The sequence below is a fragment of the Mirounga leonina genome, unplaced genomic scaffold (genome assembly GCF_011800145.1).
Source record: "Mirounga leonina isolate KUSES-001 unplaced genomic scaffold, KU_Mleo_1.0 Mir_488, whole genome shotgun sequence".
Classification (NCBI taxonomy): Eukaryota; Metazoa; Chordata; class Mammalia; order Carnivora; family Phocidae; genus Mirounga; species Mirounga leonina.
Window position 1 is genome coordinate 11,973,109 of NW_023270777.1, and position 19,774 is coordinate 11,992,882.

Consider the following 19,774-nt stretch of genomic DNA (forward strand, 5'->3'; position numbering starts at 1 on the left):
GGGCCTGTCCACCTCTGGCTCCTCGGTGACCATGACGCTGAGCGTTGGGAGGAGGGCTGCACAGCTCGCGGCCGGGGGCCCGCTCCTGGCGCTCCCTGAGCAGCAGCTCGGGTGGGGGGGGGGGGTTTGCTGGGACTGGGGACCTGGGAACACGTCAACGTAGTCACTAAGATTTTCAGAACGTGAAGCCAATACTCTCCTCATGTGTGACCTCGGGCGAAGTTTAAATCTGTGGGTTCGAGGATGTGCCGCTTTCCTAACAGGGGGAGAAAACATGTCCCGCTTTACTCTTGGAGGCTTTTCCCAAAGATCTAATTTCTCAGTGAGGAACGGAAGATCACTTCGGGGCATGGCTGAGGATATTCCAGCACTGGCTGGGATGGGGCTGGTTCCTCAGCGGCCATGGGGTCTTTGTGGCAAGTCTCAACACCACTGCCAGGTCCTGGGGCTGGCCGGCACGTGCTGGAGCTCACGAAGGTACAGGCTCCAGACGACTACACCACTTTTAGCCCCAAATCAGAGCACCGTGCTGGTCCTGCGGCCTGGAGAGCCCAGCCTGATGCTTCAGAGCACGCGTTGTGGGACCCGGCTGCCTGCAAGGTTTGAGGGAAGACGGGTGGGTCCCAGTGTCCCCGCCCAGTCCCAGAACAGCTCTGCTTGCTTTCTCTACCGTGGAGCTGTATGTGTGTAAATGAATAAAGTTGTTGTTGTTGTTGTTTTAAATAAAGGGTTCTATGGCTAACCTTTCTGAAACCCACTGGTCCAGATGAACCTCAACATAAGCAGTCGGTTAGGGTCACTGCTGAAGCTTGCTACCCAGTCGGTCGGAGGATGGGGGCAAATCCATGTCCCATTCTGAAGCTGAAATTCCCTTAATGCACATAATTGCCTCAGATGCTCTCGGGTCTTCTGCCAAGTGCTTCAGGCAGTCGGTCTCGGACAGGTGCTGGGCACGCATGGCCACGATGCGGGAGGCCCCACTCCTAAGTGCCAGGCCCATGGGCAGGCCTGTCACGTGCCACACCGCTTTGTTCTAGCTGAGGACTTCCAAGGGACAGCGAACGTCCTGCCTGTGGGTACTGAGAGTCCTGCTGTGCTCAGGACTGTAGCTGGGGAGCAGGGCGACGATGGGGACCCAAGGCTGTGCGCCCAGGACCACATACTGCTGTATGCTAGAGCTGTATGGGCAGGAAGAACAGAACCCCCACACTGACCCTGCGCACCCAGAGAAGGGTCCTTGGGGTGCACCGTGGCTCATTCCTCCCACACGGCTGGTCTCTCCACCAAGCGCTGGTGTGACCCCATACTCAGACTACCAGACAGGGGCCTCCATGAGAACCCCGTGGAGAAAGGTTTGCTCTGGTCTCAATATCAGAAAAGCCATGATGCTTTTAAGCAATGAGCCTGCCTTGACTTTTTGGGTGCCCAGACTTTCTATCCTTTTGAGTGAGGCAGGATACAGACACAGAACATCGATAAAGGACAGAAAACAGTACATATCAGATCCCATAACAAAGAGCACCAATGACAGGTTTGGTTTCTGGGCAACTTCGTTCCCCGGTCTCCCCGTGGTGGTGGCGGCAGTGGTGGGGGATCTCCAAAAACAGTCAGGGAAAAGGACAGCACACATCTGAGTGTGAGCGCCCGCTGACATCGTGAACAGGTCCAGCCTTGCTTGGCGTCACAACACGTGTCCCTAAGGACTCTGCAAGGTCCCCGTCTTTCTACACACACCAGTGGGACTGTGCCTGCCCGACACCCTGGAAACTCGGCCAAGCCAAACGTGGACTCAAAGACATCTGGAAAACCCCCACTCCTGGGCTTCTTACCACTCCTGTCTGGGGCCTGGCACCTCTGAGAGTCTGAGGCTGCCCTGGAGGCCCAGTCAGACCTTCGTGGGCATGCCTGACAGTTTACCTCACTTTCTACCTTTGCCTTAGCTCTTTCCTGGCCGGCATAAAAGGTTTTTCCCAGCACACCCCCCACAAAGGCCCTTTTGATAAAGGTCTTTTCACTGATTTTCTGCCCTTTGCTCCAGAATCCCGTGCATTTTTATTCCCCCACAGGGACTCAGACACGTACTCTATCCTGACGGGGTGGCCACACTGCAGCAAGGCTTTCCAGAAGGGAGCGAGAGGTTTTTCACAGACTGTCACTTACAGCATGGGCACAAGGCCTAAATCATTAACAGTGAAGTCATAACAGCTATGGCTCAACCTCAAATAGAAAATAGAATCTTTTAATAAGAAAACCATGAACCAAAGAACAGGTTCTACTTTTGCTAAACAGAATGCTTTTCATGTTTAGGGAAAAAGCCCAAACCAAGTTTACAATCAACCCTAAACCATATTTGGTTATAAGTGATTTGGGGCTGTAGAAGAATAAATAAAACCAAACTGACTAGGTTTAAAATACCTGGGATTTTCCTAAACGTCTTCCTAAAGCAAACCCATTTCCCCCAAGCCACTGGGCTACAGCCCCTTAGCCACAGCCCCTTAGCCAGAGGATGCTAGACTGCGGATCCCGCAGGAGCGTGAGCCCCAGGCACGTTAACAAAAGGAGCCGTGCTGTGCGGCCCTGGGCCCATGTCAGTGTCCCCTTGGCCAGGCGCGTGTCCCAGCCCTGGGGTTCCTCCTGCGGTTCTTAACCTTCCCATCAGAGAATTACGGAGATCAAGTCAGCTCAGCCGGAAGCACACTGTGCAGTGAGCGGCCGGGTACCTGGGATGCACGGCCTGGTGTGGAGACTGGGGACGGTCCAGGCATGCGCCCACTGTCCTTCTGCGTATTTGCCAACAGGCTGATGTTTCTCAGCCAGCACTTCGGTGCCCCTACACCTCCTTTCTTTGTATCTTTGCCTTCGCTGGCGCCCAGAGAGAAGCTTTTGTTTTGTTAAACCAAAAACAAAAAAAGTGCTGGTAACCCTTCTGCCCCAGTCCCTCCTAGTCCTCTTGCTCTGCTGAGCCCTTTTCCCGGCTATGCCACCAGGCCCCAGCTCCCTGAAACCCAGGCTCCGCCCGGCCTTGGCCTGTGAGCTAACTCGGTGGGCAGTTCTTAGCGATGGCAGACTGCTTGTCAGTGGCTGTTGGGTCTCTCTCAGGGCCTCTCTTGACGGAGGGCAAGAAGGGTTTCCGCAGAGAACGTGGAAAGCACAGATCGCCATGCACGCTGACTGGGGCCGGGGCCGCTCCCAGGCCCACGCCCAGCCGAGACGCTGCCTCTGTGGGCCGACTGCCAAGCTGGGGGGGCTCCCCTCGACAAAGGGTCAACTCTGGGAAGAGGTTAAAGGGCCAGTTAAGTCCCCAGAACAGGTTAAAGAAACTTGACCGGGACAGTGTATGTGCTTGCCGGAGCAGATAAAGTAACAATAAAACAAGGAGCTTGCTATGGAGGTGTGAGCAGTGCATGCAGGTAGCCACCCCCTCGAGGGTGGCAGGTGGGTGGGTGGTGAGAGGCGGTTTTACCTACATGACAGGGGACCTGGAAGCGGGCTCGTTTCAGTTATCCCATGAGACCTGCTCAATTACGGACTGTCAGAGGAAAGAGCAAAACATAAGACACACACACAATAAATCCTAAATGCAACATGCTCATTACTCCCACCCTCCGCCCGTCCCTTCCGTGGGGAGGCGCGCAGCGGGCAAGGGACACGCTGGGGTACGCTGCTCTGTGGCTGAGGGAAGGGGTGTAGGCAGCTTCCTCTCTTGAAGGTGAGGCATCAGTATTACATTAGGGCCACGTGAAGAAGTGCAGACAGAGTGGGGCTGGCCCAGGGGGGCCTGGGGGGAAATCTGGCCTTGGAGGTCCAAGGTCGAATTCACCGCAAGCCCTGCTTCTTGTAGGCCTGGCCCCTCAACTGTCACTGTCCAGAAATCAGTTCCACTTCAGCACGAAGGAGAAACAGGGCTTGAAGTCACCAGAACTGGCCCAGCAGGTAGGCATGTGGAGCCAGAGGCGTTCTGGGACCGGGGAACCCCTGCTGCGGCCCGTGGTGGGCTCTGACCCCGGCTCCTCTCTCTAACATCCGAGAGCCCCCCACACCCTGGTGCTGCACCCCACACTCACCTTGGACCTGATGTTTCTGAGTTGCCGGCTGACACAGGATCTGTCTTTCTTTAAGAAATCCGGGTTGCTTTTAGATTTCATTATATCTGAAGGAACAAATGGACCGATTACTTTTGTTTTATAAAACCCAGTGGAACCAGACTGTTTAAAAATCTCCCAGGCTTACTGTTATCACCACACCCCTATGGCAGTTCCTTAAACAACTTCAAGAGAAAACAAAGCCAATGACCATAAAACACGCTAGCTCCTGGACCAGCCAGAGGACGTCTGTGCGGCCCTGCGCTAGGCTCCTCCGTCTGTGTCTGCACGGGAGGGCCGGGGACGTTTTGGTCCCGTCACTTACTTACTCCCACCTTCCTCCTGGCAACCCAGCACTGTTATAAAGCAGAAGAGCAAGAGTCGTAATCCGCCCCCACCGAGACAACCACCACTCAGTTTGGGGTAAAGTCCTTCAGACTCCTTAAAAATGGCTACGAAACAAATGTATACTGGGTCCCCCAACGCCGCGTGTCCTGCTGGGAGCAGGGGGTTGCACTTGGTATATCCTATTGATGGATCTCGTTCCAGGTCAAAACAGAAACCTCTACCTGGTTTCTCTTAAGAACGGCTGGTATTTCACGGTGTTGTGAAGCCATGGGCCTCCATCTGCTGCAAATGCTACCTTTCCTTGTTGGCACCTTTCCGTGCACACGTTCTTCAGGTCACCTGGCAGGTCACAGGAGCTCTGCACCCACCCCCAAATACTAGGCCTTCCTCTCTCCACGGCCCCGGCCACCCCGGGCTCCCCCTCAGGAGCTGCCACTGTTGTCACTGGGTGACCTGGCTTCCAGAGTTAGTCTACAGTTTGCTGCTGAGTGGTGTTCGGGTATCGCCTGACTGATTCCAGAAAGACAGCCGACTCGTCCTCCAGCAAGTGACCTTGTGTCTGCCTACGCGCCCGTGCGGCCACGATCGCTCCTGCTTGGCCGGCTGAGAGAAAACAGGGTCGTTTTCTGGGTATCAGTGATTTACACATGTTGTCAGGAGCCGTGTCCTCCCTGCCCCTCCCCCACTCGCACGGCCTCTTGCAGATTCTATGGTCAAGGCTCAGGATCAAGTAACTACTTTAGTGACAGCTGCCGTCTCCGAACTATTGACTTTCTTCAGGAAAACGCACAAATGCAAACTGGGATTCCTATGAAAATCACGCGGACAGCGCGACGTCCTCTCAAGGCAGTGAGTACGGGGACGCCTCACGGCATGCCGGGAGGAAGACGGCTTGCCCGCACAGGCCGGGGCCCGGCGCCCCTCCGGTTGTTCTCAGTGACGAAATGCACGTCTCAATACAGACCCGGGCTCCTCTGCCTTCCTGGCAGCGCCAGTAACACACTCGGACCACAAGCTACGGGGTCCTGGCCCGGAGCCCAGGGAACTCACCGTATCCTGACACAGGGGTGTTTTCGGGGGATTTTTCACCCAGTGCTTCCGTCGCTGCTTTCAGCTGCTCTTTCAACCTGCTGATGTCACAGTCGGCCTTTGCCCTCACAATGCTGAGCTCTGTGTAGATGTCCTTGTACTTGTCACTAGCATACTTCTTGTCCTTGAGAAGAAGGGCAGAAGCAAGGGGTGGTTAGGGCCGGGCTGGGCGGTCCGTCTCCCCGGGGCTGGAACGCTCTGCAGAATGACTGGGGGGGTGCCATCCGCAGTCGGGGAGGCAGGGGACTCCTGTCCTCCAGAGGCCGAAACTGAGTATGAAGTGAAACAGGCAGAGCCGAGAGTCTCTGTTGGATGCAGAGCGAGCATCCCCAGGAACTCTGGCAAGCACAGGCGTGGCCCTGACCTCCCGCAGACCTTCTGGAAACCACCCTCTTAGATTTCCTTCTTCTTCTTCTTTTTTTTAAGGTTTTATCTATTTGAGAGAGAGAGAGTGCATGAGCACGAGCTGGGGGAGAGACAGACTCCCCGCCGAGCAGGGAGCCCGACGCGGGGCTCCATCCCAGGACCCCAGGATCACCACCTGAGCTGAGGCAGACGTTTAACCGACTGAGCCACCCAGGCGCCCCCGTCTTGGGTTTCCTAAGTGACTGGATGGCCGCCAGGGCTTCCCTCATCTTCTCCCTGCCTCTAAGAGTGCCCTGGTGCAGACGGGTGGGCTTCAGCCAGCTCTCACCTTCCGGGACGGCATTTGTCTCTGGTCTCCCGGTCCCTGCCAGAGCACATAGGAGGCATGGAGGACAGGAACACAGTGAGACCTGTTTTACCACACGTGCCGACAAGGCTGGCGTTTCTGAGTGCTCGGCTTTGAAACCACAATCCCCGTGAGAAGGGACTCTAGCCTCGAAGAGCCTACGGCTCGAACGCAAGAGCGCCCTGGAGCTCTGTGAGCTCTGGACACCGGCGTCCCCACCCGGCCCTGAGCCCATCCTCGGGCCTGCCTCCCGCGGGGAGGCGCCATTACCCGCAACGCTGTCTGCAGCTCATCCTTGAGAGAGCTGATCTCCTGTTTCAGGTACTGTATTTCTGACTCCTTGACCCGCAGTAAGACCTAGAAAAACAGAGGAATTAGGGGCTGACACTGAGGAGCGAAGGGACTTCCAGAGTCTCAAAAGCAAAGATGACGGCCGAGCAGGGACCCCCCCCGCCCCAGTGACCTGCAACTACAAATGCCAGCAAACACACTTCACCATTGCTAACAGCTGGCCCATCGCAAAGAGAAACAGGAAGAAATCACCGTGATCCCTCCTAGACCCGAGAGCCCCGTTCCTCAGCCTGAGGGCCACAGGGAGCACCCGGGCCGGGGCCCATGAAAGCATCCTGCTGAAACTGCTGGAGTCTCTCAGCCTCTCCCACATCACTGAGCAGATTTTCACGATGACATGTTAACTGAATGGGGAAAAAGCTAAGTGCTTTTATAAAACGTGTAAGAATCAATCATCCTGACTTAAAATAAACCTCCCTGCCCCAGTAATCCGGCGCTATGGACCGTGAGCAGCTGTGGTGTTCACAGGGCTAGGAAACGTTTCACTTCAGGTGGGCGGTGTTTGTGGTGTGCAGAAACTGGGCACGGGGTTAAAGGTCCCCGTGGCCTCCTCACGAGGGGTCCCCACTCCTGCTGTGGACCCCACACTGCCTGGCAGCTATTCTCTTTTGCTGCCTGGGGCGATCTGGATCCTTCCCCGTCCTTCTTGCGGTCTCCAGCTCTCATCCCTGCCATGACCCCGTAAGCTGAGGCCACCTCTGGGTCCCCGCTTGGGGCCTGCGTGCTGCAGAGCGGGGTGAAGGGGCTCCGAGCAGTACCTCTAACTCATAGGCGTCCTTGCCCTGTGTGAGCGGGGAGCCAGCGGCCTCCCCGCCCGCGTCCCCGGTCAGCAGCGTCCGTAACCGTGCGATCTCCGCAGCCAGGCGGTTGTTCAGCTCCTGCGGGACAGCAAGGAGGGGGGCTTCAGAGCCGCCTGGGGGCAGCCCTCACACGACAGAAGCGGAGAGGCCGCTTCCCCACCAGAAGAGGGGGACATGTGTGAGCGGAGGGGAGCACGGGCTTACGCGCGCTGCGGCGTTTTAGATGTACCGTGCAAGGCGGCCGCTGCCTGTGACGCACAGCCCTGCAACAGCCGCTCACGCGCTGTGTTGGCGCAACTGCGGACGCAGGGTTCCAAAGTCCTCAATACCTTGTTGTCACCGTCACTAGTATCCGTGCATCTCACGGCTTGTCCACCTTGAGTTTCTGGAGGGGTGGGCCCTCTTGCCGCCTTCCCGCTCACTTTCTGCACCTTGATTCCAACTGAGAAGTGGTCATCTTAGGCCACTGCAGTGACTAGCGGGAGCCAGTCCTGCCCGAGCGCCGTCACACGGGGTGAGCGGGGGCCCAGAGACCTCGAGCCTGGAGCTGGCCAGCACATCTGCCTACTCAGTGCCTGGGGGGGATGAGCCGGTGGGTCACGCAGACAGTGGTCCAACTTGGCACGTCACAGAAGCGTTTATCAAACTAACCCACCTCGAGTCTTTCCCCTAGCCAGGATTTTAAATGCACCTCAATTTTCTGAAGAACAGGCAAATTTTAAGAGAATAATCTGACCAAAAACAATGTGAACAGAGTATGGTCTTGACGGGGGGACGTTTAAAAATGGTCCCAGCCTTAGGGGCAGGAGACTTGGATCAGGTGCAATGACCCTCCCTCTCAGGCCCTGCCCAGCAGTGATGAAGCAGAAATCCAGAGATGCTCAGGAGAAACGGAGACATCCCAGAGATCCCAAAAGGGCTAGAGACCAAATTGAGTCCAAATTTAAACAGCTGGTTCATGCAGTAGACGGCCCCAGCTCCACCACCTGCAGTGAGTTTCTGTTACCATACTGGGGAGTGTCAGACATCAGGGAGATGCCTGCAGAGGGGCGGCCACCCCGGGGGCGGCCTGGCTCCCAACTCCAGGATGGGCTCCCCCCGCCGGCTGCAGGCTCACCTGATTGTGGGCGTTGAGCTCCTGGTTCTCACGCTGGCACTGCCGCAGGGCCTGGCGCTCAGCCTCCAGCGCCTGGGCCAGGTGGGCATTCTCCAGGCACTTCTGGGAGTACTGTTCCGAGAGGACCTCCAGCTCCCGCTGCACCGACTGCAGCTCCTCCCTGGGGAGAGGGCACGGCTCAGGCCTCTGCCCACACCCCTGGCCCAGGCCTCTACAGGCCCTGTGAGTCCCTTTCGCGAAACTTGAGAAACGACGAGACACACCCCAAAGAGCTGAGCAGAGGACAGGCCCCATGCGTTCTGTGGCCTCAGCGAATTGGTACCCAGCTAAAAAAGGGAGCACTTCAAAGTACTGCAGGCTTACAGAATCTCTCCTGCATCCTTCCCTTCTCCTCCTTCAAGGAGCTTAATGGTCCAACAGACAAAACTCCCATGATGTCAGGAGAGAGGTCACACTTGTGTGACTTGCATGGCTTGCTTTCAGCCCTAACTTTTGAGGTGCTCTGTGTCCGATAAGCCAGGACCAGACTCTATCCACGCTCAGAAAATCAAAGCCTCGTGACGTTGTTCTCAGTCACCCTGGACCCCTTGGAAAGGACTGCTTCTTCCACTAGCAGAACCAAAGATGACTGTGGGAAGGTGCTCAGCCCCTCAGGAAGGGCAGCTTGGAACTGCCCTCAGAACCCTTGGGCCTCCGCCAATGCCCACCCTTGAGACCCATGTCTTTGTGGCTCTTAAAAAGACACAGGAAAGGTGCCAGTCCCCACATGCACGGCTTCCCTCCAGCCTGGCCTGCAAGGGCCACCTCCTGTGGGCAGGAAGCTGACTCACAGGTACTGTCGTCGTAGGGCCTCGATGTCCGAGTTGATGCTGCTGATCTGGGACCTCTGGCTCTTCTCCAACTCGCGCTCCATCTCCTCCCGGTGGGCATTCTTCATGGCTTCAATGGCTGCGGGCAAGGACACGGCCATCAGCGTGAGAGGCTCAGGGGGGCAAGATGGACAGGACGGCGTGGCTGCCCGCTGTTAACGTGAAGTCCATGAGCGGTCAGGCTGCCTTTCCCAACCTGACTCTCTGAGGCAGACACAAGCCAAGGAATTCCCAGGAACTCCCACCCCAAAAGGGATGCAGGTGCATTTTTTTTTTTAAACGTTTGAAGAAAGCCAAACTGATGAAATAAATGTCAATGCTGCGAAGTGTGTAAGACTGTTGAATCACAGACCTGTACCTCTGAAACAAATAATACATTATATGTTAAAAAAGAAAAAAAGAAGAAGACAGCAGGAGGGGAAGAACGAAGGGGAGAAATCGGAGGGGGAGATGAACCATGAGAGACGATGGACTCTGAGAAACAAACTGAGGATTCTGGAGGGGAGGGGGGTGGGAGGATGGGTTAGCCTGGTGGTGGGTATTGAGGAGGGCCCATTCTGCATGGAGCACTGGGTGTTATGCACAAACAATGAATCATGGAACACTACATGAAAAACTAATGATGTAGTGTATGGTGATTAACATATTCAAAAAAAAAGAGAAAAGAAATCCAGCATGAGTTTATACAAGAAGCAGGCTTTCGGGGCGGTAGGTCTTCCTCCATCCTGAAGCAGGCCAGCACCGTACAGCACAAGCACATAAAGGCAGCAGGACCCAAGACCGGCGGCACGAGGCTTGCTGAGGGCAGAGCCGGCTCCGTGGGGAAGTCTGTCACCAGGCACGAGCCGCAGCAACGCTGCGCTCTCATGCTCTCGGCACTGCAGGCAGCGTGGGCTTATGCCAGCCCCCCCAGGTGTCGCTGGGGGTGCCGGCCCTGGGCTCGCAAGCTCTCAGGGGGCTCCTGAAAGCAGCCTCTTCCTTGGAGGGGACTGCGGAAGGCCTGCCTTGGATAACCAAGCCGAAGCCTCAGCTAAAAGGCAGCATGAAGGCTGCTCGCTGCCGAGCTGGGCGCTCCGCTCAGGAAGCCTGCCGCCTGCCCTGCGCTCGGGGTGAGAGTGGCCGCCCCGGCCCAGCTCCCACCTGAGATAGTGGCCGCCGTCTCCTCGGCCAGGAGGCGATCCTTCTCCTCTCGCAGCTTCTCCAGCTCCCGTTGGTGCTGTCTCTGCAGGTCCTCAATCTTCTTCTGGTGCGTTTCTTCCATGGCTGCAAACCCTCGCTCGCACGTGGCCTGTAAGATGCAAAAGGGACCCCATGGGTTTTTTTCCTTTACTTTTGTTCTGGGTGTTCTGTTTATCATGAAGCCAGCAGCCCGGCCCCTCGAGGTGCCCTGGTCCAGACAGCATGCTCCCTGTCCTCTGATGGCTGGCTGCAGATGCTCACTGATGCTATGGGCACCTTATGCTATTGGAGCATTTGGGAAAGAGAGTTTACATAAATTCTCTTATTTGGGTGCTTGTTCCTGCTGCTTCTCTGTGGAAAGTTGGTACTGTGGGTGGGAACTGGCTACAGTGGAATTTAAAATAGCCAATCCCCGACCTTTATAGAATCACGGCTGGGCAGGACTGACCAGAGGGAGGGAGAAGAGAGTAAACGTACGGAGGCTGGCTGGGTCTGGTTTGAGATATACAGCAAGAAGCTTTCAGCACCAGACAGGGCATTTCACAAATAGTCACGAACAGTGATACGTCTTTGTCAGCTCTTAGAGGGAGCCAAGATCATCCTGTGAATGATGGGTATTCCGGTGAGGACTGGGCGGGGGGTACGTGGAGCCAGGAGGCCTGGCCCCGCCACTAACCAGCTGGCCACCTTCACCTGGTGTCCACTGAGGGAATCAGATTAAGCTACATGATCTCTTCTCTTCCAGTCTGCACCTTCCTTCTTCCTTTCTCAAGGAGTACAAAGAAGGGCGCTAATTAACTGAAATGAGACATACAACAGAACTGCTCTCCACACTCATCCGTGCCTTGTTACAACACAGGCTGGATTATTACCTGCACGTGGGTTTGGGGGAAGGACACAGGTACCCCTAAGATGGGGTCCAACCATCCCACACATCCACACAGAGAAGCCCAGCCCAGCCTGGCTTAGCAGAATGCTCTTACCTGTGTGGCAGGTGACCGTGCCACACAATTGTGAGGGGGTCCGTGTGCAGCCTTCTGTGCACGGAGGCACACTTCCTGTATAAATCCCTTGCAAGGTCTCTCTCAGAGTAGGGATCAGGCTTTTCAGTGATTTTTAAAAAACCAGAAGAGTATGGCCATGTTACATTCGAAACGCAAAGTAGTGGGGGGAGGCTCTTCCCTCCTGACCTATACTATTTGATCAAACTTCCTGCACCTGGATTCAAGAAAGGATAAGAAGAAACCAAATCACCACACTTGGGTGTCTTTGTCTGAGCCCCCACAGTCCTTTCTGAGATACTCCATTCAGTATTTTCGAACAGTCTGGACTTTACTGCAACAGACTGGCTGCACTGGGCCACTGATCTTAACTGTTTTTTTCTCTCTCTTTTTTTTTCTTTCTTTTTTTTTTCTCTGATCTTAACTGTTGTTCACCGCTAACTGGGCGTTCCTTCTCCCAGGCGGCCCCCACCTGGAAGCCGCTGGCCTCCTCTTACTGCCCTCACACCACAGGACAGCTGAAGGAGTCCTGGGCTGTGGCTCCCAGCCCTGGGCCCACTCCAAGCCCCTCATCTTCCCTCCTGCATACTTTGGTTCACAGTGAGCACACGGCTAGTAGGTCTTTTAGGGTTTAGTTTGATTGGGCGGCTTTAGAATATTTAAAGTTAAGGGTGAAAAGTCTTCCTATAGAAACACTGAATTAGCTTTAAAGACCAGCTGCTCCCTTGGACAGCATATGCGTTAAAAATGATTCGCCTATAAACAAATTTGAATTTTTAAGCCAGTAATCCCTGGGATCAATCCCAGTTCCTCGAGAGCTACTGTGCAGAGTTGTGAGGGAAAGTGTCAGCCTGCAGCAGTCAGAAGAGGGGCTGTCAGGCCAAGACCCTGGTCTCCCTGACCCGGGCAAAACTGCACAAAGAAACAGCTATTAGTCGGAGGCCCTCAAGAGTGCTATTTAGTTGTAACTCCTGCATCTCAAGGGCGTCAGTGAGAACACCGTGGGTGGGCTGGATGCTCAGTTCGTACGACAGAGGATGCACAGAACGAGCAGCGCCCCAGCCCCCAGAGACAGGTTTACCGGAAGTCCCCACCCTGCGTTCTTGCTAACTAATGATACGTCACCAGTTTGGGCCTTATCTACATGCCCAGAGCTGGGTGCTCTGCTAGAAGGGCACTAGGGACCGGTGTTTATGTGAACTGCTCTTATAGGTGGACCTGGCCCAACTGAATGCTGTGCTCACATGCAGAGACCACCACAGGGACATCATTTGTGCACTTTTGGAAAATAGCCCTCGAAGCTTTCTCATGATTCCTAACAATTTTCCAAAGGTTCTGACGGACTTGGAAAAGGAACAGTGAAAATGGCGTCTTGGCCGTCCGAGAGCTTGCTGACGACCACGCGTGCTTGTGTTTGGTCAGAGGGCTGCGTCGTCTCCCGGACGTAGAGAGTACACTGCTGCGGACTCAGCACAGCTCTCTTGCGCTGTCAGGGCCGCAGAAAACAGCCCCGTGGGCGTACTGCTGGAGAGCAGCGTTCGCGCCACGCCTGGCAGGGGCAGCCCAGCAAGCCGCCCGCAGGCCGGGAGCCAGCTCTGCGCACCGGCTGGGCGAGGCGCCATCCTAGCAGGGGCCTGACTGGGGATGGAGGGCTTTCGAGGAGGCCGGCCACTTACTGCGCGCAGCTGCAAGGGATGGTGCGAAGCTCAGGGGCAGAATGCTGAGGAGCTGAGGTAAAGTGCTGGGCAGCCATGCTGCACGCATGCAGGCAGGCATGTCCAGCTGTAACGGGGGTGGGTGAGAACCTGGACCGGCTCACACAGCCCAAGGCCCCGAGAAGCCTGGGAATGTCACCTTTACATGACAGGGCCCGGGTATTCTGCCTAATGAGGCAGAGTGCGAAACGGGGTGGGGGTGCGGGGGTCAGGTCATCTCTCATAGCCCCCAGAGAAGGAGCACCAGTGGCCGAGAGGCGTGTTCAGTAGAAAAGCCCTTCTTCCACAGAGTGCCTATTAAATGCCAGGTCCCCACAGGGAGCTGGACAGGAGAGAGACCCTCGACACTGTCTTGTAAATATCCCCATCTTTTGGGAACCCCAAATCTGCTCTCTTAGGGCAGTCAGGAGATAGCCCTCTAAGGGAGCCTCTGGCCCGTCTCTCCGGGGTTCTTCTCCTCAGGTTTACATCTGTACTTGCCTGGAGTGGGTTCTGTGGGGATGGAAGAGAGGGCGAGGCTGGGACAGGGACAGCAAAGGCTTCCCCTGCTGGGCGCACCGGGAGGGACAAGGCAGAGAGGTGATGAGGGGGACCATGCTCCCTCTCTCACGGTGCTCCTGTTCTCCTTCTGCCAGTCCTCCCTGGGGGTCGGGTGGATGTTGAACAGGAGGCTAGACCCTCGCCCAGGCCCTACTCTGAGACCACACCAGGCCCGCGAGGAATCAGGGGAGGGACAGAGTATCAACCTCACTCTGCTTGTACAGTAACTCAGAGCCAAGAACCGTGTCTCAGCTCCACCCGAGAGCCCTGCGTACCAGACGCTGCCCCCCCACCAGCAGAGGAACGCCTGCCCCTCCACTGCCTTGAAAATTAAATGGTGCTTCAGAACCTTAAGGTTCTCAAAGTCTTTCTGGTACTTCTCCCGCAGGGTGGCCGCGTTGCCCTCCAGGTCCTTGTGCTCCAGCTCCTCCCGCATGATGTCCATCTGGGCCTCCAGCTCCTGGATGCGCTCTCTCAGCCCTGTCATGGAGTCGGCCTCTCCCTTGGCAGCCTGCAGGGCATCCCGGGGCTGGCTGGCAGGCCAGCTGGAGGAGGTGGACTGGTGGGGGCTGCCCGGGGGGCCGGGAGCTGGCAGGGCGTCGTGGAGCTGCCGCTGGTAGTGGTGCAGGGCCTCCTGCAGGCACTGCAAGCTCTGTGAGTAGTGCTCCTGCAAGGTCCTCAGCTCCTCCTCGTGGATGGTCTGCAGCTCTTTGATCTTGAGCTGGAACTTGTCCTCCAGGCTCTGCATCTGCTCCACGTGGTGCCGCTCCATGTCCTGCCGGTCTCTGACGGAGGCATCCAGCTGGCTCAGGACCCTGCTGTGCTCAGCCTGCAGCGTGTCCCCTGCTCTGTTCAACTGCTCCACCACACACCTGATCTCTTCCTCGTACCTCCCTTGCAGGGCGAACATGTTCTCACTGTGCTTGCTCTCCACTTCTTCCAGACACCTCTGCTGATGGTCCAGCTGGGTGACCTTGGCCTTGAGCTCGGTGTTTTCCCTCTCAACGATGGCAATCACTTCCAGGTACTCGCTCTTTTGCTTCCGGAGAAGCTCCTCGTACTCCTCCCTCAGGGCCCCAACGGCTCGCTCGTGCTCCTGACAGGAGGCTCCCCTGCCCTGCCAGGACTCCTTGTAGTACCGGAGCTCCTTTTCGTACTCCAGCCGGATTTTGCAGGCTGCGTAACACACCTGAGCCTGAATAATTGCATCCTGAACTAATAACGAAGAATACTGACCGAGGCCTCCCAGGGAAGTGTCACAGGAGAGGTTCTGGGATGCCTGGAGAAGCTTCTGACAATCTCTCACTGACTCCACAGGGGGAAGCGAGGTTAAAGCGGCAGATATCTCCCCTAAGAGGCTGGCCTTATCTTTAAGCTGCAGGGCGAGTTCTTCCTGAATAGCGACAAGGGCCCCAGAGCTTTGGTCGGACACGGACACGCAGAAGGGCTCCCGGGAGCCGGCTGCTTCCTGATGACTCAGCACTTCTCCTAACAGGCTCAGGTCCCAGGACGCCTGCATGCCGCCGTCTTCAACATCTGCGGGAAGCCTGAGGGCTTCTGAGACCTGCTGCATCACTCTCTCGAAGTCGGGGGTTCGGTAGGCTCCCAGGATGTCCCCCAGCACACGCTTGTGCTGCCGCAGGGCCAGCTGGGTCCCCCGGAGGGTCTCCTGGATGCTCTGCAGCCTCTGGTGGAAGGACTCCCTCGCCGACTGCAGCGCGAAGCTGAGCTCTGCCCTGACCCACGTGGCGTCTGCCAGGGCAGGAACCAAGGCCGCGGGGACACTCTGCTGCCCGCCTCCCGATGTGCCGGCTGCCTCTCCACCCAGCGTTCCCAGGTGCTTACTCAGGGACTCAACCTGGCTCCAGAATTCGCCATCCACCAGCACCTTCTTAGCCCAGGTGTCTGCTGGGTCCCCGGGGCAGAGAGCAGTACTTTCAGATTCCAGGGGCAACTTTCCCGACTGAGAAATCTCGTGCAGAACGCGCGAGATATCGGATGTTGTGTTTTTTAGAGAGTCTGCTATCTGGTTTATCAGTGAGGCTTCCAGAGCTATTTGATCGGAGAGGAGTTTCAGCTGCTCCTGCTCGGTCAGTTCGGGCCGGTGCAGCGGCCGCAAGCTCGCCTTCCCGAGCTCCACGAGAGGCGCTTCCTCTGGCTGAGGCCGGGCTGCGCCGTCTGCGGGAGCGGGCCAGTGGCGCAGGGCCTGGACAGTGCTGGCTAGAGCGCCCTCCATGCTGGCCAGGGGGCCCGCGCCTGCGCCCTGCGCTTCCTCCGGGCCGGCCACTTGCAGAGAGCACAGCTGCTCTCGGCAGCTTTCCAAGCAAGCCAGAGCCTGACTGTTTTTCACCTGGAAGTCGCCGAGCTCCCCGACGTGCTTTTCGGTGATCTTCGCCCTCCCTTGTCTCTCCTGCTCCAGCTGGGAGGCGAGCGCTCCGACCTGAAGCAGGCTGGCGCGGAGCTGCTCGCGGAGCCGCGCCTCGGTGCCGGCCCACTGCTGGTGCAGCGCTAGCAGGGCCTCCTGGCTCTGGCCCTGCTGGCTCTCCAGCTTCACCGTCACGTCTTTGAGCTTCTCCTCCGTGATGTAGAGCTTCGTCTCCAGGGAGTGGATTATGGAGAGATAGGTGTCGGAGTCGCTGGTCGCAGGGAGAGAGCTGGGGGTGGCCTCTGACGACATGCTCTCCTCCGAGGGCGACCGGTCCTGGCTGGTGTCGGAGGATGTGCTGCTGGTCCAGGTCTTCTCGCACCCGTCGGGGTGCGAGTATTTTTGGCACTGAATCGTGGAGAACCGGATTCTTTGCCTTTTGACACCAGGGACTCCCTGGTCCGGTTTGGCCATGCTCTGAAGGTGCCCCTCCCTGTCCGGCACGTCCGACCTCAGAGAGCCCACACTCTCTTCTCTCTTGGGGCTGCTGTCGCCTTGCGCTTCCCCCAGGGCCGCCCCCGGGGCCTCATCCTCGAGCCTGGGATGTGGGAAGGCCGGGGGTGTGCCGGCAACTTGGAGCTGCGGGCCCAACGGCACACTGCCGTCCTCCGCCTCTTCTGGGCCGCTCCGTGGCTCCTCCTCCGCGTCCTCTGAAGACTCCTTTACAAATTTCCTTAAAATCTCTTCCTTTGCCTGGAGCTTCATTTCTGTTTCCTCTAAGCTGCTCCCCAAGGCAACCATTTTAACCAAAGCCTCATTGAGGTCTTGATCTTTCTTCTCCAGAACTTTCTCGTGCATCTCCTTGATGTGCTTCAGCTCTTCCTCCTTTTCCTTCAGCAGCGTGTGCATGCTCTGGAGCTGGCTGGCCACCCTCCTGTAGGAGTGCTCCAGGCTCTGGTAGTCGGCCTCCCTTCCCCTCAGCTTCTCCTGAAGCTCAGCAACGTCCCCGTCAGACAGGGCGACACGATCCATCAGCTCCTGGAACCGCTGCCTGATCAGGTCCCGCTCGTCTCTGAGGCTCTGGACGTGCTCAGCCAGCTTCTGGATGCTGGCCTCCTTCATCTCCAGCTGCTCCTCCAGCTGGTGTACTACCTCGCTGCCCTCGAACTTGGCGCTCAACTTCTCCTTCTGGAGGACCTCCATCTGCTGCTCGTGGTCCTGGAGCTGGTCCTCATAGGCGCTGGCCTTGTCCTCCACCTCCTTCAGGTTCTGCAGCAGCACCTGCTTCTCCTTCTCGCAGCTCTCCAGCAGCAGCTCGTAGTTCCTCTGCAGCTTCTCCTCCATCAGCCTCTGGGCCTGCTCGCTGGCGCCGAGCTGCTGGCTGAGGTCGGCAATGCGCTCCTGCAGCCTCTGTACCTCCTTCTGCCGGTCCCTCTGTAGCGCCTGCTGCATCTCCAGGTCCCGCAGCTCCTGCGTCTTCTCCAGCAGCAGGGCCTCGGCGCTCTTGAGCTTCTGCTCGCTGGCCTGCAGCTGACCGCTCAGCGCGGCCTCGCTGTGCTGCCACTCCTCCAGCTGCTCACGGACCTTGTCCTTCTCCAGCTTCAGGTCACCCTTGAGCTTGGCCAGCGCCTGCTCCTTGATGGCGAGCTCGGCAGCGGCATTGCTGAGCCTCGCCTGGAGGCTCCGGATCTCGGCCTCATGGTGCCGGATCGCGTCCTTGGCCTCCCCGTAGCTGCGCTTCAGGGACTGGATCTGCTGCGTGACCAGCTCCTGGCGCTGGCACTGGGCCTCCAGCTCGCTTTGCAGATCCTGGTTGACTCTATGGAGCCTCTGCCAGGCACCGGATGGGGAAGTGGCCACTTCAGTCTTAAAGAAACCGATTAAATACTGGTTAGTACCACTCGGGCCTCCCAGTTCTGAGTGTCACACCTCTGGCCAGGGTCAACCACAGGAAAGCTCCTTGGTGGGTTTGCCTTTTATCCTTGGCATAATTTTTTTTTTTTCAATTAAAAAACAAATCCAACAAATCATCTTAACTTTTTTTGGCAAGTAGCTGCTTCTAGGTAAAGAGAACACATGGACAGTAACATCAAACAGCTCTAACCAAGCGGCTTCTATAAGAACTAAACCAAACAGAACTGAATAATGGAGCACACTGATGAGTGAACGAAGACTGAAGGACAGGAGAATGCTGGGAAGGAGGACAGGGGGAGGAGCAGAGCTTCCGGGATCTGTTTGTTTGTTTTGCAAAACAAAAGGCAGATGGCTCTAGGCAACAAACCCTAACAAAGCCGGGACGCAGGGGGGTGCGGGTGGTGGTGGCACTTCCTTCTAGGACGGGGAGAGAAGGAAGGGAGGCAACTGCCCGGGATGCCAGTGAGGTGACATCTGAAACATTTTCCTTTGGGAAGTGGAGCCCGTCCTCTACAGTAACAGGAAGAACTAATCTCTACCTGCAAGAAGACAAAACGAGGGGAAACGGAAACCATGGAGTAAAACATGATAATCAACAAAACAAACAAACCTTCATGGAATTCAAAATGAGAGAGTGAAGCGTGCAAGAAACAAAACACAAATGAAACAAAACTCCCCAAACTGAAAGGCATGCAGAATAGACAGAACTAATTAATGCAAGGGCAAAAACAACATGAACAAGAGTGAGAAGAGCCCAGCCTAAGAATTTGGCCTGCCTGTGGCTTGCTTTAGGCCTGGTCTGCTGTCAGGGAAGCCACAGATGTGACACTCAGTTATGTTAAAGTTACACTCCACGCTCGACTTCCAAACCATGCAAGAAGCTCCTCCCAGCACCACTGGTGCGGTGCCCACCCTGAATGGCTCTCCTCCTGACCCTGAACCCCAAAGGCCCCTCGCTCATTCGGAATGACTTGGTTATAAGCGTTTTCAAAACACAAAGGGAGGTTAAAAGTCGCCCGTTGTTAGAACTAGAGGAAAGGTTTCAAGACACCAGCTCTGCCCAGCGCTGCCAGGGGCTTTGGTGCAGGCTCGTGCAATCATCTAGGTTAGACAGAGGCAGGTTCTTAGGTTAGCAATGTGCAAAATCTGCTGCTAGGATCTTTACCACCTGATGTGAAGTGAATTCGTGCAGGTTTAAAAATCTCCCCAAACCTGGAAAGTCTGCACAAAACGACCCAGGAAGCACATAGAGGAAAGAGGAATGCCCACCATGGCCATTCCTTGGCTGAAGGGGCTGGGGAGGACCAGGGCACAGGAGGCGCCCAGGGCCACGGTTAAAGCTGGGGGAGAAAGAGAAGGCAGAGGGAACACGCAACAAAAAAACGGCACAGAGATATGAGGGAAGGTAAACTCTGCCCACAGGCTCATGTGCTGCCTGGGATGACTTGGCCCAAGGTAGCCAGGGTGCTGTGGTCTGGAAACGTTGACACAGACGCTTATCACAGAGACCCTGGGTCACTGAGAGCTGGAAAGGTCCTCGGGGTCCAATTCTAAGTCTACACAGGCAAGGAGGCTGAGGTTGCAGGGCATGGCACCAGCTTCAACTGGTCAGTGGCAGGACCCTGACTGGAGTGCTGTATCCTCAGCCTTGGCCAGGAGCTCACATTCCCCATTCCATCAACCCATTCTGCG

The 19,774-nt window shown here is 56.6% G+C and overlaps 1 protein-coding gene across 1 annotated transcript in view; it reads right to left on the bottom strand.

Moving 5' to 3' along the window:
* Positions 1–19,774, bottom strand: part of MPRIP (myosin phosphatase Rho interacting protein) — a 142,287-nt gene that overhangs the window by 6,440 nt on the left and 116,073 nt on the right. The window contains exons 17-24 of the mRNA XM_034989311.1: positions 14,153–18,034; positions 10,509–10,656; positions 9,330–9,447; positions 8,500–8,659; positions 7,341–7,460; positions 6,502–6,588; positions 5,481–5,643; positions 4,065–4,150 (exon numbers count right to left, since the gene is read on the bottom strand). Of these exons, the coding sequence (XP_034845202.1) occupies positions 4,065–4,150; positions 5,481–5,643; positions 6,502–6,588; positions 7,341–7,460; positions 8,500–8,659; positions 9,330–9,447; positions 10,509–10,656; positions 14,153–18,034 (4,764 nt within the window). The remainder of the gene's footprint in view (positions 1–4,064; positions 4,151–5,480; positions 5,644–6,501; positions 6,589–7,340; positions 7,461–8,499; positions 8,660–9,329; positions 9,448–10,508; positions 10,657–14,152; positions 18,035–19,774) is intronic.